Source organism: Macrobrachium rosenbergii, chromosome 21 (genome assembly GCF_040412425.1).
Source record: "Macrobrachium rosenbergii isolate ZJJX-2024 chromosome 21, ASM4041242v1, whole genome shotgun sequence".
NCBI lineage: Eukaryota > Metazoa > Arthropoda > Malacostraca > Decapoda > Palaemonidae > Macrobrachium > Macrobrachium rosenbergii.
In genome coordinates, this window is record NC_089761.1 from 42,915,813 (window position 1) to 42,943,650 (window position 27,838).

Consider the following 27,838-nt stretch of genomic DNA (forward strand, 5'->3'; position numbering starts at 1 on the left):
TTCTTCAGATTTCCTTATTTTTTTTTTTATTTTGCATTTTATCACTTTGTTTAGTAGGATAACACCAAGCGTTCATCTTGTAGCTGGTATGGTATTTAAATAACGTCTTATTGGTTTAGTAGTTTTCGCTGGAAGAAAAAGCATCAATCTTTTCAATAAATTCGTCTGCATTGGGCGTTTTGTCAGTCATTAATTGTCAAAGAATAGGATGTCTTATTTTCTCTGGAGCCACGCCATTACAAGAAAATCAATATGGCCGAACCAAACGCAAGTTAATGAAAATAATCAGGATAAGTCGTCATCTAATAACTATCGAATGTCTATGGAAATCAGCATTGTAAACGTCAGATGTGGATGTAAACATATCCCGACGCCATTTGTTTCCACCGTCCTCCTCTAACCTATGTGACATTGCATCTGACTACGAGACGACACTTAACTGATTGCAGTTGGCAACGGTTTTTATAGTACACAAGGACCGTGATAGGTAAAAATATGGGTAAATTTTTAACTGTAGGCTAAACCATAATCGCATTTCAGAGTTGAAATTGTGGATGGATTTTCCTCGCATGCTTCAGACCAATGCGTGCTTTGAACATCATAGACGTTCATTTTGTTAGCAAATAAGTAGTTTTAGAGGTAAAACTGTAGTTGCGCGGCCTGATTCCCGCCAATCGTCGACCGGGACAGGTTCCTCATACGTAAATAGACATAACCCTTCCTATAACGCCAGTACCTCACCTAACCTGATCTTACCTACCTAGCCTAACTTAGGGCGGCGTGCCCTGACCTGGCAGAGTCAGGGGGGGGGACCCCCCAAAGAGGCCGTAACCTGGTGGTATTCAGGCCATGCAACTAAAGTAAAGTTTTAACGGTTTTAGAGATACTGGGTCCCTTTGCTTATATCTTGCAATCATTGGGGACCACAATGGGACCCTTGGCTTTTTGAGTGGAGAATAAACCAAACGAAATTCAAGGATGCATTCAAGCTAACATAACCTAGCCTAGGCTGCTGGATCCTTACCTGGCCCTGGGGAAGGGGGCGCCTTTGCCTTTCTAGAACCCTCAATTGACCAAAGCTAAGGAGCTATAAATTATATTTGAGCCATTGTAGATGGAAGGGTCATGTGGTCAGGCCTAGTCTACCCCTAAACTTTAATAGGCATATCATATGAAATACAACCTAACGAGACCATATTCTTTGGAAGCTTGAATTTCAAGTCAGTGGCCCCTGTATAATGAATAGGGTTGCAGCCTAACCTAACTACACTTAACTGAACCTAACTTGGGGAGCTGGAACTTTACCTCCCTGGGGAAGGTGGGGTAGGCTGCTTAGTTCCCCTGGACCCCCCAGCTAACTTAACTTAAGGTGCTGTAAATTGAAGTTTATAGTGGGGTTGCGACCTTTAGTTTCACTCGCAATACTACTGTCATAGCCTAATCACTTTTTGAGTTACTTTCATCATAATCAAATTCTTCACTATAAGTAACTTTGGGTGCTATAATGTAACAATATCCAAAGATAATTAGGAAAAAATGCCTTAACTACAAATGATCATTCCTGTGTGGTAGGGTAAAATGTTAGGAAGGCATTGGGGGTAAAAGAATTTTGTAAAAAATAAAACCTTGTTGTCTATCACCATGAATTTTACCCTCTTATTTGCCAAGAGTATTTGAGACTCATCCTACCTAAGGTCTAAAGTAGTCAGGATTGAGAGTGAGTGGTGAGCTTTTGATGAAAGTGCATCGGCTTAGGTGACAGTCAGCATTAGGGCAAGCATTAAGCATAATGCGGGGTGATGCTAGGTTCTTCTAGGGTTAATCTGAATGGTGACCATCATAGATTTCAGTTTCTTTTTTTCAATCAAGGTTACTTTTCCTCTCATCTGCAAAATCATGAAAGTACATCATACTGATTCTTCTCCTTCCTCCTGCCTCAGGAGAGCAGATTGATTATTGAAAATAATCATTCTGCATTGTTTACTTAATATAGTAGGAGTTAAGACTTTTTATAATAACCATTCAAATGAAACTCAGTATAAGAGAGGAATGGTTGATTAGGAGCATTTATTTCTTAATACTTTATGAATTGTATGAAAAAAAAAATTAAAGTTTCAGTGGCAGGCACCAAAGTAGCAATGCCCTTACAGCAGTGGTTACAAAAGGAAACTAATTTCAGAAAACTATTTTTATGAAAAAGTAGGAAATATTCATATATATTTGTGACTTTAGTATAAAAATGAGGTGACAAAATACTTTTTATAATATAGAATGAACTTTAAGAAGAGATCTCGTTAAATTTTTGTCTAACCCTTCACTGCACACTGTGAAATCTTGATCTGTATAAAACAAAGTTTCTAACGAGCTTATTTTTGAATCTTTTAATTACCATACTTTAATATTTATGGGTTATCCAGTCCTGGTCTATTCCTAGAAGTAGTTTCCAGGATGAAATTTGAGTTTTGAAAATACTGTAAGGTCAATAATGTTGTGAGAACATCATAGTCCTAACAATGAACTACCAAATTTGAGTCTGTTTTTAGCACCATGAACTTATCTATGTATAATCCCAACTTTAAGTATTTTGTAAAGAATATTTTTGTTAGAAAATTATTTTGGATGAGCTATACAGCAAACTGTTACCTATACTTTGAATATTCCTGATAATTAATTACTAAGATATAAGTTTAAGATTTCCAAGGAAGTTCTGTACTTTTCTAGTAACATCCGTGTAGTATTTAGGTAATTTCTCTTTGAGCAGGTAGAGTTTTAAATTGAAATATGCAATAGTGCAAAATAGAAGAAAAAAGTAAACTGAAGCAATAAGTCAAACTGGTTGTATTGCAATGGCACCATTCACTGTAAATCTGATGGAATGTGGTTTTTAATAGTGTTTTATGTTTTTCTGCTGAATTTAATATAATAATTATAAAAACTTGCTTCGTGACACTGCATAGTTTCCGTTGTTTCTTGTATAGGAGTGTAATTCTTGAGCACCACTTATCCTGCGCATGAAAGAATTTTCATGGACGCTTCATGATATCATACCAAATATGCAACAGGGCTGATGACACTGGAAAGATCGTATAATGGAAGACCGATTGGTACACAGACAGGAAAAAGTAATAATAAAAAATTGGGCATCAGTGTACAAAGGAAGTATGGATGATTTAAAATGTAAATAGACCCCTACTTGTTAATAATCGTTTCCAAAGACTTCTGCAAATAAGAAAAATACTGTAACTCAAATTCTAGGGAATCAGTCAATGAATTATATCTCGTAAGAAAAACTAGTGTAATAAATGATAACCTCCCCTGTTACAGGATGTAAGCTGTTTAATAATTATTGTGGGGGCCACAGTGGGAATCCTGGGTTTGGTTTGGGGAACCAAAAACATTTGAATTGTTCTAATACAAAAGAGGCAGAATGAAAACTAAATGTTTTATGTCTGTAATGAGTAGGAAAAAGTATGCTGTTTAAAACCTGAAAATGTGGAAATGGTAATATATACAGATAGGCTACTTCTCAACCTAATCCAACATAACCCAGGATGGCAGGTCGTACCCAGCCCAGACTCCTCCGTTAACCATTGTAAAAAAGTGGGGCAGTGGTATTTGCATGGTTATATTGTATGAGATAACCTTACCCTCCCCAAGCTAACTTAGTGCTTTGGTTTCATCTCCCTACCTCTCATCATCTCGTGTTAAAAAATGTGGCAGTGGTACTTATAGCGATACATCGTAACATAACCCTCCATTAACCTAGGGTGCACTGCCCTTGTAACCATCCATACACCTAGAATATTGCATACCCTAAGCTTGGGTCTGGTAGGCTATGGTCTTTTATAGCTGTACAATGAAACAAGGTTGATGTACAACAAAGTAACAGTTTGAGTATTTCAGTTGAAATAAGGCATTTTCTGTCCTTACCAAAATCATTGAAAATGATTTAACAACTAAATTATAGTGTTTTTCTTTTTTACTATTCATACTTCGTTTCTTATTGGGGTGCAATTTTTAGTAATTTTCCTCACATTTGCTCCTAAGTATGTCAGTTGTGCTGTCACAGCACAACTGTGCATGTGCCATGGTAATGTCCTATCCTTTGAAACATTCCTTGCCATTTTACTTTATACCACCTTTCATACTTGTGTTTTCCAGCCATGATGCCAATTACAGCTCCTTAATTAGTAAGTAGTTAATTTGGCTATTAAAAAAAAAAAAAAAAACTTGAATGTAAACAAGAACTGCTATAGTTTGTAGTATGGCAGTTTGTCTAGGTGATTGTTCAGATCAGTTCAGTCATTGTCAAAAGTGATCTTGCTTTGATCAGGTGGTTGTTCATAAGAAGACAACACTTGAGATGCTACTTTTTCCAAGTATCAGTACATTACCAGTTACCAAGACCAGTGTGGGTCTTCTTGCCACATTTGTCATGGTCTTATTTACCTTAATATTTTCATGATTGTATTTGTGTTGGGGATTTTTTCATGTATGATGACCTTCCTTATGGCATCTTACCTCATCTCATTCCTAATTCTTCCCAGCACACTCCATTATGTCAGCTGCACATATTTGGTAGTAAATGGGTGTCTTCGACAGCCACGACACCAGCATTTCTAGCTGGTGTTATAGTGAGCCCCCATGGTATCATTCGGGCGTTGGGGTGGTGCAGCATTGCTTATTAATGCATGAACTGAGGTGGGTATAGCCAAGGAAACTATACCATAGACTGTTGATTGTCACTGGGTGCAATTCAAGCGTTTCTGCTTGTAGCATCCCTGTTGGGAAAATTTGCCTATTTTGAGCTTGAGCTTGCACTTACAGCACTCTGTACCACCCTCACTGCCTTACAGCTCCATAGCTGTGCACTGTCTGTGGTATACCTTTCCCAGCACACTGTAAACTCCCCAAAAGGTTCTTTGCAACATGTGCATTTGTCCTCAGGTAAGTTCCATTCTGTGTTTTTGTTTAGGCATATTTTGCTATACCTCTACTACACTCTATCCAGGTATATGTCTAATTTTAACATTTTCCTTAAATTTTCAAGCCAATCCCGTGAGACTCAAGATTTGACTTTGTAGTCTGGTTAAAGGAAGCACAGATAACATTCTTACATCTACAGTATGTAAATAGGAGTGAGTTGTTTGGTAGTACTGTACCAAACTTATTCGCTTCAGTTTTCCTAATGTGTGATGGTTGGTCATGGTGTGAATTAGAAGTGTTTGAATATGAGTAACAGAATGTTTCAAATTTGTAAGAAAGAAATTTTTGCTTTCCTGAGATATAAACTCTTCGTTTATGTAGGGTACACAACGCCCAGGCTGGTAAATTGGGCTTGTTTGCATTAGAAGAATGATGCACTGTTGGCTATGGAGGTCCTTTCATTAGGGAACATTCCTTATTCTTCATATAATTCCATGGTAGCCAGTCAGTAGGTAAACTTTACTCCATTTTGAATACCCATTTCATTGCGTCACCTGTGGAGTAAGGTGCATGCAAAGTGAAGGGTTGGTTTGTTTGGAAAGATCACAGTTTTTAAGTTTTGTGTCAAAATTTTGTTTGCGTTAGTAGTTGTAAATATTCTTTCAGAAGAAACGACTTGATTTTAATATCTAGCAGTGAACTTTGATCCTCCACTGTTAGTTACCATAAGTTTTAGGATGATGAGCAACTGCAGTATCGAGCCTAAAGTCGTTGAACTTTTAATTAGTTCTCCCTGTGTTGGTGGTGGACACAGGCGAATGTTTACTAAAATATTGATGGTGTTCATTGAAAGAAAATTGTTCCAAGTTGTCTGACATCAGAAAGTATTATGGTAAGCTTGCTGATTTTTTTTTTTTTTTGGGACAAAATTGTAATGATCACTGATACTAAGACATTTTCAGGGAAACGTTTCCCAGTAACAGTTATGAAGTTTCTTTGCTGTAATTTTGGTATGGTGTCTATTATTATTTGGAATGAATCTTACTTACTGGTAAAGGTAGCTTATATCTTGGTGCCATTAGGTGCCAAGATATAAGCTAACTTTAACAGCAGGTAAGTATCCAAATAATTAATTTTCTCATGAAAATATTCATTTATATTTTCAAGTTCTGAGAGTGTGTAAGCTTACTTATCAACTCATATTTTATTTTCCCTCCTCAGAAACCAGTAGACTTCTCAAAATGTACATGTGCAAATATTGCTGTGATGGTTGTGTGTTTATTGTGTTCATTTGTTAGAACTTCTTATGAAGTCAGAAGATAAAATAAACTAAAAGATATCAAGGACTTTCAAATATGTTAAGCCAGTTCATTTTTCCTAAAGTGTTGTTATTGAAGGAAGAAATAGATTACACTGTACTGTACTTGGAGAAATTTTACACTATTTAAAGATTTAGTTGGTATCAAGTACAGTGTATATCTTTGGAGAAATTTGGCTCTTGGTTTTTTTGGTATTTTTTATAATCTTTAGTGATTTTTCCTGAACTAGGAAGAATTACCAGTGAAACTATTACAGTACAAGCTATGATAGGTTAAGTAATAGCTTTTTCCACGAGTTTCGTAAGTATAGATGTATGCAGTGCTTTTATTTGATCTCATACCAAATCCAGAGTTATGAACAGTTTATATTGTCTTTTCAGGTTCAACGACAAAATATGAAGCTTGAGGGAAAAGACTTCAAAATTAGGCACAAATGTTGTAAGTGAATTACAGCACAGAAAAATTGACTAATGAATTGTCTGGCTGGTATATTCACAAGTGCTTCTCATAATGAACAGTACAAATTTGATGCCAAGAATATAAGATTTAAAACTCGCTTATGAGAAGAAGGCAGTATGGGGGACAGTGAAGTTGATAGTATCAGCTGGGAAGGGTTTGAAGTAGTGGATGAGCTAAGTGATGATGAAAAATGTCAGGCCTCAGACACATCTGCTGAAACTTACAACAAGACAAGAAGAAGGAGAAGATCCAGTGAAAGAGAGTTTAGAAATAGAAATAGATTCTCAAGATTCTCATCGTACAGGAATAATAATAGAGGAAACATGTATAGAAAGTTTGGATACCGAGATAATAGAAGAGGTGGAAGAATATCAAGAGGTTTTCGAGGTGGTGCTGCTTATAACAGATATGGAGAGGGGAATATTTCTTTGCATGAAAAAAGCAGGAGACAGGATGGGAGATTCTGTGAGAAAAACACCTCAAAACAAGACATTCTTGCTGGCAGGTATGAAAAAAACAGTTCAGGAAGAGGAAATTTGGAAGAGAAGGAAATTTCTGCTAAACATAGAGCCAGATTAGAAAAGGGGGAAAAATCTTCAGTGGAAAAGGTAAGCCCTTAGTACAGAAAATATAATCAATAATTTTTTACATTTGGTATATGTCATGTTATAAGCGATGAAAAGTTGCAAGGCATTTAACGAGTGTTTGTGTTTGTAGTGAGTTCAAATATACTGGGTAGTACCTTCAACAACTCACTGTTGTGCTGGTCACACGGGTATGCAGGTGGCCTTGAAGCATGGCACCAGTGGACGTTGTTTTCGTATCTCAACTTTTTCTTTTTCTGTCATCTTTGCACCATCACTATTTGCTGAGTGGTACCTCAGTACTTTGATTTAATTTGTTCCAGAATGCTGTCTGAATACTGAACAAATTTTTCCATAATGAATAATGTAAATTGCATTAATCCATTCTAGACCCCAAAAAATACAAGGTTTTAATTCTAGTTTAACAAGCCTAGCATGCAGAAATCATACAAAAAACCTAAATAGATAGGGAAATAAAAGAAACTTATTCAAACTTCACCTGTACTTAGGGGAGTTGATGGCCTGTGTGGGAGTTGATGATGAAGATAGAGAGCAGAGATGTTATTGATCCAGGAGGGAGTCCCCTTCCATAAAAATGACAGGCATCTATGCTTTTGGGGTTGTTTCTCTTTCCTGTTTCTTTTCCACTGCATTCATCGTGAGGCTGTCTATATTTCTGTCTCACTGAAACCTGTCCAATGATGTTTGAGATTGAGTATAAGTCAAACCCTTGAACATGAGATGTTGTCCTGGCACAAATAAGCCTTGTAATAGGTTGTCGTCTTCAGTGCAGATTGATCCACATATCCTTTGTGTCTTGTGTATGAAGCACATAGCTATTGTGACAGTCCTGGTTCGGAATGCCAAGAGTGGCCATTGGAACAGTGGATGAAGTTTGCCTTGAGGAAGGAGGAGAACAAGTTCTCCCAGGTGCCATTGTAGGGTAATACTCCACCAGGTGACACTGAAGTGTTGTTGCGCACCTTCCTTCCTCCTTCCAAACTTCCACCTATTGTTACTAACCCCAAGGGGGCAGTTTCTCCTCTGCTGACTCCCACTGAACACTTTGTGGAGCTTGGGATTGGGGGGAAGGTGACCACTCTGGCATTTCTCTGGAGGCCTTTCTCAAGTTTGTGGGCCTCTTACCTTTAAAAGAAAAGTCTTTCTTGCACTTTGGCACTGTCACTGTAATCACTAATGACTAAACTATATCAACTAAAATATTATTGACAAACGGCAAATGCTAAGAAAAATATAAGTTATACACTGTAATCTGCTCATCAGTCTAAACTAGGTCAATCATGCACGCAGGCTAGGTCATGAGCTATATCCGTAAATACACACTCACTGGCTGTAAGCTCCACCTACTGGTTGTTATAGCAATAGCAAGCATCCGTATCATAATAAAATTTCATTGTTATGACGCTTTTCTACGACTTTGGGAATTTATTAATACCTAAAAATATCCTTTGATGGCAACTGTAATCATCATCAGAATCTCAGAGGAAGAAAATGGAGGAAAAATAAAATCGTCATCAGGTTCCCAAAGGTCCATTATCTTTTCATTTAGTCAGTCTCCATCTGTTATATCTGTAATTTCATCTTGGACTTGTATGATACAGTAATTCCATTTTGTCTGGGCTCCGCTCCACAAGAATGAATATATCTGTAGGTTACTGCTCATTATCTTTGTTCTTGTATATACTAACCTCTTGAGGATGTATGTTCACACTTATTTGTGCCAGCATCACCACCTCCCTGCTCTTTCTTACCATTTTGTCAATATTTACTGTTCTCACTTTCACAGAATTTTCTTTAGTGTTTACTTTCCTGGAGTTGTTTGCACCCCTTGCCTAGTTAAAGGCTGATGGGTACTGCGGGCCTCTTCATTTATATAGTTCTGTGATTGGGTGCTTATTGTTTTTCAAGTTTGTTTCACCCATGCTGATAAACTCAGGTCTCCATTTGTCATTTGTCTGGTTTTGGGGTTTGCATATAGGGTTGTCACTAAATGATTTTTATTTTATAGGTGGTTTGATTTTAAAATTTTGACAAAATTTAGGGAAAGCAATTTTATTTTGGTGTTTTTTGTTCTTAGATGAGGAAAATATTAGAAAAAGTTTAATAGCTTCGCTTTGTGAACCATGTAAACCTTTTTTATTCTTGCAGGAAAACAGTTCTAAGTCCAATATAGAAATGGCTGAGAAAAGTGATTCCAGGCAGAATTCACCTCCTAGGAGAGTTAGGAAAGGTGACTTTGAAGAATCAGATTTTAAATTCAAAGGAACTTCGGGGATTCAACGCTTTCAGAGAACTTACACGTACAGTCAGATGCTTAACTTGATGATGCACCAGCTGGAAGACCTTCCATCTCCCCCACTAAGAAAAACTGCTGCGTTAAAGAAGGTATGTTCAACTTTCTTACATGATTACATTTTTTTTTCATGTGGATGCCGTCTCTTTATGCTCCCGTTAGCAATGAAAAATCAGTAATTTTTCATGTACTGTTTAAGCAAATTTCATTTTATCTTGTAATTTCATCTGCTGTACATCATTGTCATTACTTCTAGTGCTGTTCAGTAGAAAGGACCTCTGTGAAATTCTACCATTCATTTCTTTCATATACTCTCAATTTCATAAATCTCCACTCATCTTCCGCTTCCCATTTCATAGCTCTCATTCATGTGGGTTGGATCTTTTAGCTCTTATGCCCACAGGATCCCAGCTCAGACCATCACATACTATTCTCTCTCAGGTGATACAAAGGATATGTCCTAACTATATCCTTCTTGTCATTATCACATCTGTATTTGGGGCTTTCACATATCTTTCTGATATCTTTATGATATTTTCCGCTTTATCCTCGCACATGAATATTCTTCTTCTTAAAGCTTTATTCTCAAATCAACAAATTCTTTTAGGCATAGTTTCACCAATGTAACATGACTCATGTCCCTACAGCAGTACATATTGTATTGGATTAGTATATAATCTTACTTTTTATATCAGTAACTTACCAAGTAATTACACAGCCTATGGTTTCAACTCACATAGCAGCTAAAATTTTGAAGTTCGTAGAAGCTATTGTTGTGTTTTTTGTAGGTAACTGGCCCCACCCACTTTTGGGAAAAAGAGGATCAACTCAGCAAAGAGCTTCAATTTGTTTCTTTCGGGTTATGACGAAGGTTGTGAGCAGTCAGCTGAGTTTGAATTCGTTTACTTTTCTGGTTGATGGTTTATGCCAATTGATGAAGTATATTTACTTTTTGGTAGCCTTCAGCAGTTTAGACAGTAATAGGTTTTCTTCGGAGACTGATTTTTCACAATTTTGAGTTTATTTTACAATATGAGACTCATTTTTTCAAGATTTAAGACTTTTTGTTAGTCGACTTGTTAACTATGTCTGACTCAGGCACGACTAGTACTGTATTAACTAAGAGAAGTACAACTCACATACCATTTGCCGGGGGCAAGTATGTTCTGCTGAATTATCTTGTATTGAATGTGAAGACTGGGTTCAAAAGAAATGGAGGGTTTTAAATTCTCATCTTACTAAATTAGAAAGGGACAGACAAGAGAAAGGCAACTGTTAGTAGTGATAGTAAGACTGTAGCTAGCCAGGATTCTGCTAGGTCTCTCAGTAATATTGATGTTCCTGTTGTCTCTGTACCTTCAGTGTCCCCTATTCCCAGTTCTCCAGCTGTATCACCTGATCCTTTACCTGGCTCCCACACTTCCGACCCCAGTGCCATCACCAGCCTCGAATCAAGATTCGAGCAGAAGGTCAGTTTGATCGCGACCACTATGGCCCAATTAGGGGCTCCAGTTCGACCCATTATGGACAAAGTGGACAAAATGAGTGATAAAAGTGTCAGTGAAGTTTTAGCGGAGGAGGTAGCTGCCCGTCCTGCCAATTCTCATCGGCAAAGGTCCCTGGCTTACTCCCTTAAACAGTGTGGGGGGGAAGTCATACCGGAAGCCCAAGGGAGGTCGGTGGGGTCTGCCCACGGGTAATCACCCCCTTAGTCGGACCTGTAGTCAAGTCCCAGTTTACGACAGACAGCCAAAGAAAAGGCGTCTTTTCGGATGTGCCTGGTCTTTCCTCTAGTTCAGAGTTGTCTAGTCCTGAACAGAGGTGCCAGTGGCATTTCCAGGATGAATTGCAGCCATTGAAAAGGCATGCAGTGGATGCAGTCTGCTCCCTTCAGGTGCCTTGCAAGAGGGTCAAGGAGTCTGAGCCCTCTTGCAGTTTCTGGGACAACCCAGAACATTTTTATCCAGTTCGTCCCGATATGGAACGTCAATTTTTGGCGCTCAAACGTTCTTCTTCCAGCCACAACCACAAGTGCCCAGTAGCGCCCGTTGGTGAAGCAGCAGCCGAGCACTAATTGGTACCCGAACACTCGGTAGCGCCCGAGCGCCCAGTAGCATTCAAACATCCAATGACATTCGACCTCCCAGTCTTTTCTTCCAAGTGTTTGGTGTCAGCTCCCGCACCTGTGGTGGTTGATCCGTCATTAGCTCCTATCCAGCACCAATTGGATGACATCAAAGTTCTTCTGAAGAAGCCTTCTCCTACTGCTAAAGTCTACGACTGACATCTCCTTATCACCGGTGTCGTCGGATGAAGAGGATTTGGATAATGTTAGGAAACAGAAACCTACTGCCACAAACCCATCTATCTAAAAGAGATAAATCTATGGCAAAACATTGTTTGGTGACTGCTGAGAATGTAAATTGCCAATTTAAGACCCTTTTTTAGAGCTTACATCTCAAAGGGAACTTTATAATGATTCCAGAAAGTACTCATTCTCTGAATAGGCAAATGTAGTTTTGAAGAGATCACAAATTTTTATGTTTTTTCAGATTAAGTTTAACTTTTTACTAGTTATGAAAACCCAAAACCTTAAGTTACAGAACATTTAGTCAGGAGTTACCCTTGTATAAATACCTTTACCAGTACATAGATTGTTGGGGTATGCTAATAGTTAGACACAGATGGACATACAACTAAAGGAGCCAATTACCTAGACTCTGTTAAGTGCAGTTGTCAGTTCAAACAAAGCCTTGCAATCACTGGTTTGGGTATCATCATTCTTGGGTGAGTGTACTGAAAGACACTTCCCATTTCCATCCTTGTCAATCTGTCATTTTTTAAACTAAAAAATTGATTTTTACCTTTAGATGTATATAACCTGCCTCCCTCACAATTGTTGGCTGTCATGCTCCATCAAATTTAGTGAATTATAGCCTCCCTGAATTGGAGACAGCTTTGTTATATTAGCTATAATCACTGCTTTGTATCTCTGAAGTATTCACTTGTTTTGGTTGGCTAACTCACTTTTAGACAGTATTAATATTGTATGGTGCAATTACAGTTAAGTTTTATATAAGTGACGTACCCAATAATTACTTAGCTAAGAGTTTCTACTCGAACGGCAGCTTAAATTTTGAAATTCGCAGCAGCGATTCTTTTGTTTTGTGTAGGTGACAAGACCCCGCCCACTTTCATGGTAAGATAGAGGAACAACTAAGCCAATAGATATCAGTTTGTTTCTGCCGCTTGTATCGTCCACACACCGTGTTGACTAAGCAGCTTGGTTTTGACAGTTGTTTCTTCCCATCCAGTGAAGTATTCTTTGTATGGTAGCCTTTGGCATTGTTTTTTCCTGATTGAGACTGTTACTGATTTTGAATTTTAGCTAGTTAGTATGTCAGATACTAGCTCTTCTAGTTTCCGGTATTGCAGCACCTGGTTAACAAAAATAACTTTTGACTCATTCCCTGTGCATAAATTGCAGAGGGCAAATTTGTAATTTGTACCATTAATTTGACTTGCGACAATGCAGGGATTGGGACAAACGTAGATGGAAGACCTTGGATTCTCATTTAAATAAATTGGAGAAAGATCGCAAGAGGAATGCAGCCGCTAAAGCCCGCGAGAAATTAGCTAGTCAGTTGACTCCTAAACCCAATGATGTTTATATCCCTGCTGTATCTCCTCCTATTATTCCTGTTTCCCCTGTTTCAGTTCATACTCCTAGACCACCTATCTCTGCTCTTGGCTTTCACACTTCTAAGACTGATCGCTTCGCCAGTGTGGAAAATAAATTTGATCAGAGATTTAATATGGTGGTAGGTATAGTAGCCCAGTTGGGGGCATCGATGCATGTCCTTATGGATAAGTTCGATGAGAAAAGTGAAAGTGAAGTGTTAGTAGAGGAGGTGGCTGTTCGTCCCGTTGATTCTCTTAGGCATCGGTCACTGCCATACTCCCCTGAACCAGGGAGGAGGCATACCGTTCTCCCAAGGGAGGTCAGTGGCATCTGCCAATGAGCAGTCACCCCCTCAGACCAGCTTGTTGTATCCCAGGTTGCGTCAAGAGACAGCCGCTGGAAAGAAGGCCTTAGAACTAGTAAGGAAATCCGAGTCGAAGGGGTTTGACAATCGACTCTTTGTAGTATCCAAGTCTTCCAGCCGCTGGAAAAGAAGGCCATAGAACTACTAAGGAAATCCGAGTCGAAGGGGTTTGACAATCGACTCTTTGTAGTACCCAAGTCTTCCGGGGGGTGGAGACTGGTGCTCGACACAAGTGCTTTGAATACTTTCATAGAGAAGACAAAATTCAGTATGGAGACAACATAGTCGGTTCTTGCATCCATCTGTCAGGGGGATTGGATGATCTCCCTAGACATGCAGATGTGTTTTTTCATATCCTTATTCAGGAGGATTCAAGAAAGTACCTCAGGTTTGTCTTCAGAGGCCGAGTTTATTGGTTTATCTGTTTCGGCCTCTCAACTGCCCCACAAGTTTTTACGAGGGTACTCACTCCCCTGGTGGGTAGGCTTCATCTAGCAGGGGGGAAGATCTCACTCTATTTAGATGACTGGCTCCTTCGCTTTCTCACGAAGAAACGATGCATGTAGGACTTACAGAGAATGATTTGCATGACTCAAGATTTAGGACTACTTTTATTGAATCTGGAGGGTACAAGAATGGAGTGCCCACCAGTTTTTTAGTGTTGGGTAGTGGTCTTGTTAATTTTTGTGGTGTACAGTAAACTCCCCGTAATTGCAGGGGTTGCGTACCGCACCCCCGTGAATAGCGAAAATCTGTGAATACTTAAAACCCCTCAAAAATCACTTAGAACTATGTATTTTGATAGTTTAAACACAAAAAACTCTAAAAATGCTTATACCTGAATATTTTAATAGTTTTATCACAAAAAGTGCATTTAGTCATGAAAATACAGTAATTTGTGAATATTTTTCAGTGAAAAATACTGCGAATGGGCGAATTTTCCGTGAATAATGGGTAGATACGCTCCATAGAGAAATCCGCAAATACGAGTCCGCGAATACATGCGTCCGTGAATAGTGGGACCACGAATACAGGGGTTTACTGTAGGTGATTTTGTTGCTTGTTTTTTTTATTGTGTTTTGGTACTGCATCCTGGGCAGGGACAATTGTCTGAGCTTTGTTGGCCATCAGTATTGACCTTCGTCACAAAGTTCCTGCTGTATACTCTATCAGCCTTCGGTACTCCTTCGCTGCAGAATATCCCACTTCCATAGAGACGACTCTGGCTATACCACCACGTCTCTACAGGTTGAGATGAGCGCCAGCCAGAGGCAGTAATTATCTGCACAGCTCTCTCACCAGGTAAGGAAACAACAAACATTGTCTCAATGTTAGCCTATTTAGGTCATTAACTTTTTATATGTAGAATGTTATTTTACTGTCCACAATTCCCACCACCTTTCAGTGTGGGATTAGCCAAGTAATTACCGGGTAAGGTACTGACATTATAATGACATTTTTATGATAAGATAAAGTTGTATATATAACTTACCCAGTAATTACGGATGGAGCCCCTCTCCCTCCTCCCCATGCATGGACATTTTTGCATAAACAAATTGATCTACTGGCTTAGTTGTTCCTCTTGTTTTACCCTGAAAGTGGGCAGGGCCTTGTCACCTACACAAATCAAAAGTCACTACCAAGAATTTCAAAATTTAAGCTGCTGTTCAAGTAGAAACTCTTAGCTAAGTAATTACTGGGTAAGTGTATATACAATAAAACTATTTTATCATGAAAATGTCATTTTTGTTGTTTAGGAAACACTGAAGGATAACACCTACACTGCCACCTCCTGTTAGGGGGAAATTGTAGTATTGTTGTTTGAAAGATTTTAAAAAAATGTTTGTTATATTTTGCAAATTTTTTCAAAGCCATTTGATATCCTTGCTCTAGCTGTTTCTTAGTCCAAGAAATAAAGTTTTACATGTGTTTGAGCTTTTAAGATTAATAACTTGCTTTTAATTTAGTAATTTTGTTTATTTTACTTTTCAGGTTAGCTGTAGTAGTAACTGGAAGAATTTTAAGCGAGTTATTATCCTAAGTGATGGGCGAATTGAATTTGATAAAGATATAGAAAATACATCACAGTTTGAAATTAAGGTATTTAACAAACCTCAACTGATTATAGATGAGCTTGTTGACTTTACCAAAGAAAAAGTTGATTTGAGTATCCCAGTAGAGACACTAATGTTATGCAGTGTTGGTACTTACGACCTTGTAAGTTTAAAAGATGTTGAAGCATGTCAAAACTTCTCTAAACATAAACCTTTCAAGCAGATAAGTATGAAGAATCCCAGTGATAAAGACATATTGGAAAAACTTATTAAAAAAACCAAAGAGCAGAAGAAAAAAATGTTGAAGTTACTTGGCACTGGATCAGAAGTTTATTTTACAACAGTTAATTATGTACACCTTGTGAGATTTCATGAAAATCAGTTGAAGTTACATAAAGACACTGATCATGACCTCACATTACAGTTTGATATCAGTAGCTTGAAAGAAATGGAAGATAAATTAGAGAGAGTAATAAGGTCCTATAATAGATATAATTTGAAAAACAGTCTTCCAACGCTTTCTCTTGATATAAAGAAGTATCCGAAGATGCTAGCTAAGAATGATAAGTCTTATTCATCCAGTTCTGAGGTTGGGTTAGAAATGAATTCAGATATTTCTCTTGATATATCACGTGCTTTTGTTAAAGATATAAAGAAATTTCTAGATACAAGGTGTAGATTCAGTAAAGTAATCTTTGTTGGTGACTCAAGGTTAGAACATACGAGAAAGGCCTGGCCAGCAGATGTCCGTTACAACTGTAAAATCATAACAGACCCGGATCTCACTCTTAGTAATTTGTCTAATGCATCAGATCCTGTAATGAAGGAAATTTGTTCATCCAGAGATTCATTAATTGTCATCTCTTTAGGAATAAAAGATCTTTGCAAGTTAGTGCCCAATCCAGAGTGCAAGGATCATAAAAAACTGGAAGTTTTTGTGCCTGACTTCTCAAGTTCTCATAAAACAGCAAACAGTGATAAAAATATAAACATTGATAGAAAAACAAATAAGATGATTGAAGTGTATGTGAATATGTGTAGAATTTTAAAGCATATTGAAAGGCTCACTTACAATTGTAGTGTGATTTTCAGTACTATGTATGAGTTTGATCTTTTATCACATCGAGAGTATGTAGTGGATCTTCATCAAAAGGAATTTAATCACACTGTTGTTACTCCTACAATTGATATGGAGGAAGACAAGTTGAAAGATGTTCTGAATATAATTCAGTTTTATAATATGCTATGTCTAACAATATCTGGTAAAAATTTCTGCAATTTAAGAAAATTTCTTTTCTGGATCCCTGAAACAACGGTTGATGACAGAGGTACTAAGAGAATCCCACTGTCAGTACTCTATGATGGTGTGCACCCTTCTCCGTCAGTGGCAGAAAAAATGGCTGAACGATATAAAATATTTGCAGATTGTGCTTTGAAAATTAAGTTTGAAAATTTCAGATCCCTAAGGTTAGCTGCACTTTTATCTGCTATAAATAAATGCAGTGCAAGAATCCTCTCAGGCAATATTGAGGCAAGTGAAGACATACATAATGTGAAGAATTTTGAGGAATGCAAAAATAAAGACACACATGGAGGTGATGATCGAACAGTAGATGGTAGAAGACGTACATCTGTATCTGGAGATCTTCCTGGTCCATCACACAGCATGGAAAGAAGGTATTTTTACTTATTTCATATGTTTATTTAGTGCTCAATCTTCTTTTGTTCCTTTGGAATATGAACCACTACCTTTTATGCTGGAGTACCCTTCAGTGCATGCTAGAGCAGTTGCTGACCTTGGTAACAAGGTTGCATACTGGTGGAGATAGGGGTGAGTGTTGTGATACCCCTTGCCTTATGTCACCACTAATACACCGCTGATGATACCATTGAATCCTTCTTGCTCTTTTCTCCCACCTTCTTCCATTTCCCTCCCACTGGCTAGTAGTGCTACCCCTTCTTGGAGGGATAGCACTTGAGTCAATAAGTCTGCCTATGCCCTCTCCTTTGAGGATAACATGACTACTGAGGGAGTTGCTCCATCAGCAGCAGCCTTGTTCTTGCATTCATATGATTGTGTTATTTCAGATACTTGTGAAAGATATGGCCTACACTTGACATCCCTGGTAGTCAGTCTCTTTTTTGACGCCAGTTTTAGTGGCCATAAATCAATCAGTCAATTAGTGTGTCTTTTGTGGCATTTCTAGACAACCTGGCAGAAGAGAAGTAGATTTCTGAACCTTCCTTTCATGTTGTGTCTGGTGGTGGTGCTTGTGCCTCTTTAGTTGCACCAGCCTCATCGTCTGCTGCAAAGGAGGATGCTTTTGGTGGCTGTAGTATATCCAGTGGGAGATCCTCTGGTTGGTGATTCATTATCTTTGGTTCTGGCCTCAACTCCCGGGCATGGAATACCAGCAAGACCCATGAGAAGTCCAAGTGGACTCCTCACATGCGCTCATTCTTCTCAGAGGAGATGGGCTCATGAGATCACCAGCTTGTGATTGTTGTACTTAGGCAGAACTGTGTGTCTATGCCTTCTCACTGGGACAAGAAGTCTGCTCCTGCCACATCGTCCCATGGGCTCTTAGGCACACACCTGAAGGAGTCTGTGTGTGTTGCTGTGGCCTTGGAAAAAAGGGTTGGGAGTTACATGGCCTATCCTTGTTCATCACTCAGAGGAGTGGTAGTCTTATCTCTCATTTTCTTTTGTTTCTGAGTTTGTGGGGGAAAACTCATAAATCTTCTCTCCCGGAAAAGAAATTTGAGAGTATCTGGAATCCCTCCGTCTTAGAGTTAGTTAGTGGCAACCCAGGTGAGATGCTGATATACTTGGTCAGTGCTTTGAAGTACTATTTGAAAAGAACCCATTCCCAGAGCCTGGAGTGTAGAAGACCTTTTATTAGTACAATCTTCATGAAGTGACCTAGCAGGCTTGTGTGTCAATAACCTAGATGTTGTGACACCAGTTTTAGTAACCATAAATCAGTCAATCTGCTCCTCTAAGGAGGAAGTTGGCCTCTTTTCTCATGCAAAAGCACACAATGTCAGGAAAGTGGCCTCACTTTTCGGAAGAACTTTTTTTTTATTTCTGGTGATGAGGGCAGGTGTCCAGTGTAGGTAGACTACTTTTATCTCATTCTGTTTGGGGAACACCACCCACAAGTCTCTGGATGCCTTCTTATGACCTGTGATGGCCCCTCAACAAGTTGTGTAAGCACCTTAGCTCAGGTTGAATATAAAAGCATCTTATCCAAGTATCATAAACCTAATATAAGTCTGAAAGTGTAAATTTAGAATAACTAGACTCTCCCTTAAGTACACGCCAGTCAGACAAGATATAAGTGAGCACACACTGGACATCCAGTCTTACTAAGACTTCTCCCTCTGTCCTCCCTTTTTTAACAGAGAGGAGTGCATATGGTAGAACATATTCTGAACACAGTACTTGTTGACAGCTAGAATCAAGATACCTTCTGACAAGAGATCCTGTACGAGGGATGTTGCAGTTCTCCAAATTTTGTCCTTACCTGAGTGCCTTGTTATCGAGGGTACTCTGATCCAGGGACCTAATAATCTGGTTGACATTTCACCAGACCAGTAGAAGCTTGCAGGACAAGCTTGCATGGACAACTGGGGGCATTATACTACTTAGGGTGGAATTCAACTCCAGGTAGTTGCAGAGATAGCTTCCCACCTAAGGAGTAAGTCTCTTATATAAAAGGTGATGGTTTGTATTTCCATAGGAACAAATAAATTTTAAAAGTAATTTGTATTTTTTTTGTAGATATATAAACCAAAGCCCTTCATAATTTGAATGCTACTCTATTGCTGCACTGTGTCCTTTTGGCCGAAAGAAGGGAGTGGTGGCACAAGGTGAGTAAGGGGGCATTCTTTCACTCACCCCCTATCTTTAAGTTCGACTGATCCAGCTTGCATTGAATGATACTCATATATAATAGGCTCTAGTTTGTATGCCTAAGAAAAAATACAAATTACCTTTAAAATTTATTTTTTATATTTGCTTGATGTCTAAAAAGGCAGATTAGCAGTGATTTAATAGATGAAAGTATAGTTAGGTCATTCCCAAAGATGAGTATTTCCATGTTGCTCTCAGATGGAGGGAATTTTGAGCTGAAAATCTTAATCTGAAATTTTTTTTAACATTTTTTAGCAAATCATTATAAAAATCATATGAAGCACTTAACTTTTTTAGCCAAATTAGGCACACTACAGACTTGGGTTTGCCCTCACTATCACTTACACCTCTAGCAATGTTGTAATTTTTGGAAATAAAATTGAATTTTTATGTTTGGACGTATATATGTTATTGCCTCAGTTCTCATTCTCACTGATCCTAGACATTCTACTACTGAATGACAATTTGATGAAAGTCTGCTTTATATTGGCAACAGTAATCCCTTAAACCTCTGAGTTCATGATGGCAAATAAGAATTCAAAAACTTGTGAAGAATACTAGGTGGGTTGTAATATATAAAGTAATATACATTACAGTATAAAGTAATTTGACATACCGTACACTTAATAATGTTACATATGTTGTCTTCCAGTCACGTCACAGGACTCTCTAGCTGGGAACAGTAATTTTCAGCTGATATCTCTTAATAGAATTTTTTTATGCTTTAGATGCATTTTACTTTTGATATCAAAACCAGTAAAGTTTAAAAAGAAAACAAGATAACAAAGGGAAAATACGAAAACTTGGCTCAGCCTCCATAATGGTTTTATGATACACATGACATTTTTTCAGAAAACACAGTTGTTTAAAGCTCAGTTACCCATGTTTTATGTGGAAATGCTGTTTATACACGTGTAGTATTTCATTTTATTTTGTTTGAAATTTTTAGCACCACAGTCTTCTCTTTCAAATGTGTTGAAGCAGTTTTATTTAAGGGTGCAGTTGTCTGAAACTAATTATGCCGTCTGTTAACATTTGTACTTGAACTGATGAAGGATTGACAGCATTTTATTGTGTTCATTACTTAGGTTGACAGTTGTATTTTTCTTTTTTTGGGGGGAGGGTTTGTTATGATTACCTGTGTTTAGATTTGGATATGAATGTGTAATAGATATTACTTTTTTCAGGCATTTGGAGCAAGGGCCATCAGGCACTACCTTCCCTGAAAGTCCAGTACAGTTCACACTTGCTAGATCACAGCTTTTCTGACGTAAGTGATTTAGAATCTTGTGATAGCAGGAATTTTGAATCTTATTCAGGACGAGAAAGACATGGAAAAGATACTCAGCATTCAGAACCAGCTGGTGGACACAAGAGAAGTGATTTTAAGCATAGGGATTATGAGGAAGCTCTACCATTTAATAAAGGACATAGGCAGCCTTCACCAGTTTTAAATAAAAAGAACCTTCTACGTTCTTTTTCAACTTTTGGCAGGAGTAACTCACGTTCTTTATCTCCACCACAAAACACAAGATCTTACATGAGGTCTGTGTCATTCCCAACTGCAGATAGCTGCTCAAGAGTTCACAATATAACAAGTAGTAGCAAAAATTCAAGACTGTCAAATAGGAGAAGCTATTCCAGGTCTCCATCTCCTGGTAAGAAATTTTATTCATCAGCATCACAATCTAGATCACCGCCACGAGAAAAAAGTCCAGAAACTCTGGCTTTAATGTCTTTAAGAGATGTTCATAATAAAGAGTGTGGAGTATATAGGAAGAACCCCAAGGCTCATCCTGATCATGAGAAGGAGTTTAGAATTTACAGAGACAAGAAAATGCAATGCATTATTGGTCTTGGGGGTGACCCTAATACATATGATGTCACAAAAGACTGGGAAGCACACTGGCCACATCGTTTAGAACAGCTTTTAGAATTAAGTTGGATAAGTAAGAGAGATAAATGCCTGGAAGTGCTTAAGCAGTCAAGGTTATCTAGGAACCGTACTCCTTTGTTGGGGTTGCAGCAGCGAATGGAGTTCAACAGAAAGGTGAATAGGTCAAGAAGTCGGTCATCTTCCCGTGAAAGTGAAAGACAAATAAAGGATTTTAGTAGGAAATTAAAAAGGAACAGGTCAGTGAGTCGATCTTACTCACCTGAAAGTAATATTTTGTCATGTAAGAAAAATAGTTTTATCACAAAAGAGAAGCGGAACAGGTCTAGAAGTCGGTCAGTCTCGTGGGAAAGTGAAAGACGTTCAGCTTCAAGGGAAAGCGAAAGACTTTTACAGAAAGAAAAAGAGTATATTAGGAAGCTGGACAGGAAAAGATCAAGAAGTAGGTCATCTTCAGTGGAAAGTAAAGCACAATCAGAAGGTTGGAAAGAGTTCATGGCAGAGCAAGAAGAGAAGAGATCAAGAAGCAGGTCATCTTCAAGAAAAAGTGAACGATTTTCACAAAAGCAAAAAGACCATGTTACCATGTCTAAAAGGAAGAGGTCAAGGTCATCTTCAGAAGAAAGTGAAGGACAGTCAGATGACAAAGGAGAGTTCAGTGTGAAGCAGAATAGTGATATATCAAAACATGGGTCATCTAGGGAGAGGGAAATTATACAGAAGAGACTGGACACTTCCAATTTAGGTAAGAGAAGTGATGATGATCATTCATGTGAAGGTGATAGAAGCACTACATTTGGAAAAGACAAAACAGAAAGTTTGCCAGGGTTATCTTGTTTTTTGGAGAAACATTCAAGGGATAAGACAACGAGAAATCAAGATAGAGCTGAGGTAAATTTTGATGTAAAGGAAGACGAATTAAGAAGATTGAAAACCATTTTAAGTGATGAGCAGATTCACACTTTATTGAAATTAAGCAAAGAGATTCCTCTTGATGATGTAGGAAAAAGCTCTTTGAGTGGTGCTGCAAATAAAGAGTTCATAGTAGGATCACAGAGCATGAGAAGGGGCAGTGGTGATGAAATTGCTGGAGGTAGGATTATTTCAAAAATAGAGAACAGTGTCAAGGGCTCAGACCTTATATTTCCACCTAAAATCGATACAGCCTCCCTTGAACACCACATTTCACAAATACATCCATTTCAAGCAAGCAAGTCAGGTCTGTTTGCAGAAGTTTTAGAAAAAATTGAGGCTAGAAATCTTAGTATAAAAAGTGATATTGGAACTTCAAAAGTTTCATCTTCCAGTAGAAGTGTGTTGCCATCTGCAAATGAAGAAGAATCAGCTAATGAGGTTACATCAACAACTCCATCTTTTGGAACTGGTACGCAAGAAGATATTATGGAGGTACTTGAGATATTGATGAGGCTAGGAGATCGACTAAATGTTTTGAAGATGCCACTAAAAGTACTGTACGACAAGGCACTACTTTACAAGTCAGTTGGCTCGGAGGCCACTAAGGTACTACATGATAAGGATTCCAAAACCTTGCTACACTTGATTAGTAGTAAGTTAAGCAAACTGATGGAAGAGGAGAACATGACTATTGTTCAGCGTGTAATAATACAGGAAGCTAATGAAAGGTTATGTAATATTTTGAAAGCCTTAGATCCAGATTTAGAAATTTCCTTGATTGCTGAAAAATGTTTAGGAAAAAATGAGACAGATACTATTGCTTATATTCAGAGTCAGTTTTTGGAAAATGGTCTGTATTCGGGATCTCATGAGCAGTTAAAAGCAGTTTATGCTGCTGTCCAATCTGAGAAATCAAAGCTTCTTAATCAGATTTTGAAGCAAAGTAATACTTCTTTAAACAGTCCTTCTTCTAACTCCATTATGAACACATTCCATATCCAAAATAAAGAAATGTCTGCTAAACACGAAGTGTCTTCTTATTCACCTTTCCAGCACAGTTGGTTTTCCGATGACTCACAAGGAAGTAGATCAGTGGGAAATCCAAGTTCATTACTTGGCGATAACATAAAAAAAGAAACAGCAACATACTCAAAACTTTCGTCTGAGTATAAGCTAGAATTCCCTCCAAAACTACAACTTGAAGGTATTTTACCCAAGAGGCAAGCAAAAAATTCTTGCGTACAAAAAAAGTGTGAAGATTTCACATTTCAATGGGAGTGTGAAGACAGTCCACCACGGGGAGCATCTGATAAATATCTGTCAAAAGATAACATTGAAAAACATTTTAGAAAAACACACATATCACCAAGATTGGAGTTTGAAGGCCTCAGAAAACAACTGAGAGATTCTCAGTTTGAAGCTGATTGTGATAAGTTTTCATCACAAAGATTCAGTAAAGAAGTTCCATCAAGCATATCTCTTGATTTTCCAGTTGAAAGACAGAGGGAGAGTGGAAGATCAGTGACTGGCTTTGATTTCTCATCTCTTCAGGAAGGTGATGAATTTCCCACAAAAATTGAATTAGATTTCCCATCTAAGAGAAGACTCAAAGATTCACCTACAAGAGAATTTGGGAAATTTTCATCGAAGGGATTGTTTGAGGACATTCTGTCTGGAAGAGCGCATGAAAGATTATCTTCAAAACAGGAAGAAAAGTTTCCTGTCTGGTATGCAGTTTGAAGAATCTCATTCAAGATCATTAAGAGATATTCCTGACCCTCCAAATATTTCTAGATTGCAAAATGTCAGATTTAGTCATGAAGACTCAGCGTCAAGGTTGTCTAGAGTTGCTTGTAAGAGTGATAATAGACAAGATGTTACCTCATCCCAGGTTTGTTCCGAAAAGAGTAGTGGTTCATTGAATGTTTCCCCACAAACAAGAAACTTTAGTCCATTGTTGCCCCCTTTTAGCAGAATTCCTGATATAGATATGGAAAATAGTTCTAAACTTTTTTCTTTTAATATTGACCCAGGGAAGGGATCTGCAGATACAAAGAAAGACAAAAAAACTTCTGAAACATTTTCAGGTTCTTTGCAGAAAAATCTAATTAGACAGGTCATTCCTAAACCAGAAAAGCAAGTAGCCAGTTTAAATCTCTTCAGTAACTTTGTGGATGATAGCAGTTGGTGATCTCTTTATCCTTTTTATGTGTGTGAGTGCATGTGTATTATTCATGATGAGTAATACCAGCTGGCAATATTTTCAACTTTTGTACATTTATTATTGTTTAATATTGCTTGTAGGTATTATGAGCCACAAAAGTTTCTTACAATTCTTTGTGTATATTTATTTTTATATTGTAAGTGATTAATATTACTTGGAAGTAGTTCCAACTTGTACATGTTTGGTTCAAATGAAGTAATAGTGGACGTGATGTTTACCACAGTAGTATGTCCTGTACATATATGAGTTCTTGAATGTTAAGTTTTTGTAAACAGCAGCATATTTATCACAAATCTCAAGTTCTGAATTTATGTGCAGTTAAAGCTTAGCCATTAATAGCATTGAACCTGAAGGAAAGTTGGAAAGTAATTACAATTGCTGGGATAATTCTATTTCAGAGTACAAATTTTAAAATACAGTCGACGTTCCTTCAATACAGTATATTCTACTTTCACCCTACTAACCAGAATAGTGTGGTGTTACACAAGGATAGAGCCATCAACAGGTGAGCAATGCCTCGAGTCATCTGTGGTATGTACTCCGTTGATAGGAAGCCCCCATGTTTTATCACTGGTAGGGAAGGAGTACCAGAATGACTTGGGGATGGCACTATCAGCAATGGAAATTACTCTTAGTAAAGTAATAGGGTTGTTTTTATTTACATTCGTCTTATTTTACTCACGGTTAATTGTTCATCATCTTCATCCTAGTTTATTTTTGATTCATGCAGCAGGCTCCATCTACCTGTCCGTCAAAGCATATAGTGTTCTGGAACAAAGCATATGGTGTTCTGGAATAATTTTCTTCCGGATCAGTGTTTTTTGTATGGTATACGAAATTTCTTCTCGAATGGGTCTGAGAAAGGTTTTTGCATCTTTAGGCTTCTGGGACAAATTGATGAATAATTTTGTTGCTGTATTCATTGGTCCTTTTCCCAATAACTTTGTTGCATCTCAGGTTAATTAATCTGTTTTTCATGCTCTTACATATATTTATGCTTTGGGTGAAACTCATTTGGATTTATTGATTAATAATTGATTGATAAGACTGCATTGTTAATCATACCTTATAACTTCAGTTTACTGTTTAGCAGGCCAATCTGGAAACTGCTTCAGTGGTGTAGTATTGTGATCAGATAGTTATATTCAAGCATCTCTCTCTCTTCTCTCAGTTATATTCAAGCATCTCTCTCTCTCTCTCTCTCTCTCTCTCTCTCTCTCTCTCTTTGTATATATATATATATTCACACACACACACATATATATATATACAGGCATAATATATTGCAGGTACATCCCCATTTATGATGGTCCATTTTACGATAAATAGAGTCAGCTTAATACAGTAACACACACAGTCTTACATTATTTTATTTATATTTTATGCTATAGTGTTCTTGTTTATATTGTTACTGCATTTTTTTTTTTGTACTTTTGTAAACCAAATTATAAATGTAATCAAGTCTGGAGGGTATGTACTATGCCCAGACTCAGTTCCATCTGTCAGTGAACTTGGTACAGCCTGTTGGGTTTTGTCTAGCCCACATATCAAATAAGCATTTTAAATATTTTTATGGTGATTAGAGATGAAATAATCTCTTGTTCACTGTTATGTGTGCTAATCATACACAGAATAAACTAAACTTGTAATAAAAATGGTACAGTACAGTAAATCAAGCAAAGCAAAAAAAAAAAATGTAACGTATTTATGTGTGCATGCACTCATTTGAAGGTGTTGTGAACTTTCGTAATTTTATTTTTGTGATACAGTACTAATACATATTTCATTAAAGGATATACACAGCACGAGAGAGAGAGAGAGTGAATCGGCAGGAAACAGCTGTTTTGTGATTGTGAGGGATTTTACTTTTAGCATAAAGTATGTTAATGTTAGTTTACCTTTGTATACCCGTTTTACATTTATGTACAGAAATAATAATAATAATTCCATCAATAAAGTAATTTCTTTTGGCAACTAAAAAAATATTTTCCTAATTCTTTCGTTAGTAGGCTGAATCAGCTGATTCTGAGAATCCCTTTTTTTCGCCACAGGCGGGATGAATTTTTTTCTATACATAGTATGTAATATTATTACGATGATAATGTATCAGTATAATAATACAGTATAAATGAGTTCTGTAAGTAAAGTAACAGTTTCATCACTAGTACCTTTTATCTTAAACACAGATGTAATAGCCTATTTACCTTTGGCAAATGGATACTATGAGTGTAACACCTGGGCTAGCCTAGATCTATAGTTCACACATGTGCTACACATTTTTGGCTCGTGTATGGTAATACAGTATGGTAACAAATGGTAAGGAATTTGCTATATAAAAATACATTAATGGTCACAAAACCATGATAGGCTGTGGGCATAGTGTAGGCTAGGCTACTGTGTATGTATAGATTGTACCGTATACCCTAGTGTAGGCTAGGCTAATTTCATTTTACATTTTTTGCTAGAAACAATGGGGTTTTTGTAACGTAACCCCATTGTAAATGGGAAAGTACCTATATGTATATATATATAGATTATATACATATATAAATATATATATATATATATATGAAGATAAAAAGGCCCATAAAACACTATTTGAACATTGCAACCATATATTTCGAGCACTTCATTTTGTGCCTCTGTTCACTGGTAAAATAATGACAGATGAAATGTTACAAGGGTATATACTCAAAGCATATGTAGGTTTGGCATTAAGTCTCTGATGGTATGCAGGTGACCGTTTCACACACATATAAAATATATATATATATATATATATATATATATATATATATATATATATATATATATATATATATATATATATATATATATATATATATATATATATGTATATATATATATATATATATATATATATATATATATATATATATATATATATATATATATATATATATATATATATATATATATATATATATATATATATATATTATATATATATATATATACATATATTTATATATATATATATATATATATATATATATATATATATATATATATATATATATATATATATATATTTGTGTGTGTGTGTGTGTGTGTGTATATATGTGTAGTGGGGAAGGTATTCACCTCCTGAAAACTGTCTGTTGTATTTCATGCTTTCACTTCTGTAGGAACAAGTTGCTCGATAATGAACTGTGTTGGAGCTTCA

At 37.2% G+C, this 27,838-nt stretch overlaps 1 protein-coding gene across 1 annotated transcript; it reads left to right on the forward strand.

Annotated features, from left to right (window-relative positions):
- The first annotated feature begins 346 nt into the window (after nucleotides 1-346).
- On the forward strand, nucleotides 347-26,346 carry LOC136850012 (uncharacterized). The gene is made up of 5 exons (XM_067123561.1): nucleotides 347-487; nucleotides 6,626-7,312; nucleotides 9,458-9,694; nucleotides 15,641-17,379; nucleotides 20,806-26,346. Exons 4-5 carry the CDS (start codon nucleotides 17,316-17,318, stop codon nucleotides 24,165-24,167), a joined length of 3,426 nt encoding a protein of 1,141 aa, XP_066979662.1. The 5' UTR covers nucleotides 347-487; nucleotides 6,626-7,312; nucleotides 9,458-9,694; nucleotides 15,641-17,315; the 3' UTR covers nucleotides 24,168-26,346.
- Nucleotides 26,347-27,838: the final 1,492 nt, after the last annotated feature.

What these genes read in the sequence shown, in the direction of transcription:
- LOC136850012 (XM_067123561.1), top strand. Translation starts at nt 17,316, where the DNA reads ATGGTAGAAGACGTACATCTGTATCTGGAGATCTTCCTGGTCCATCAC. An exon ending in TCACACAGCATGGAAAGAAG is followed by an intron (nt 17,380 to 20,805) that starts GTATTTTTACTT and finishes TACTTTTTTCAG; the next exon opens with GCATTTGGAGCAAGGGCCAT.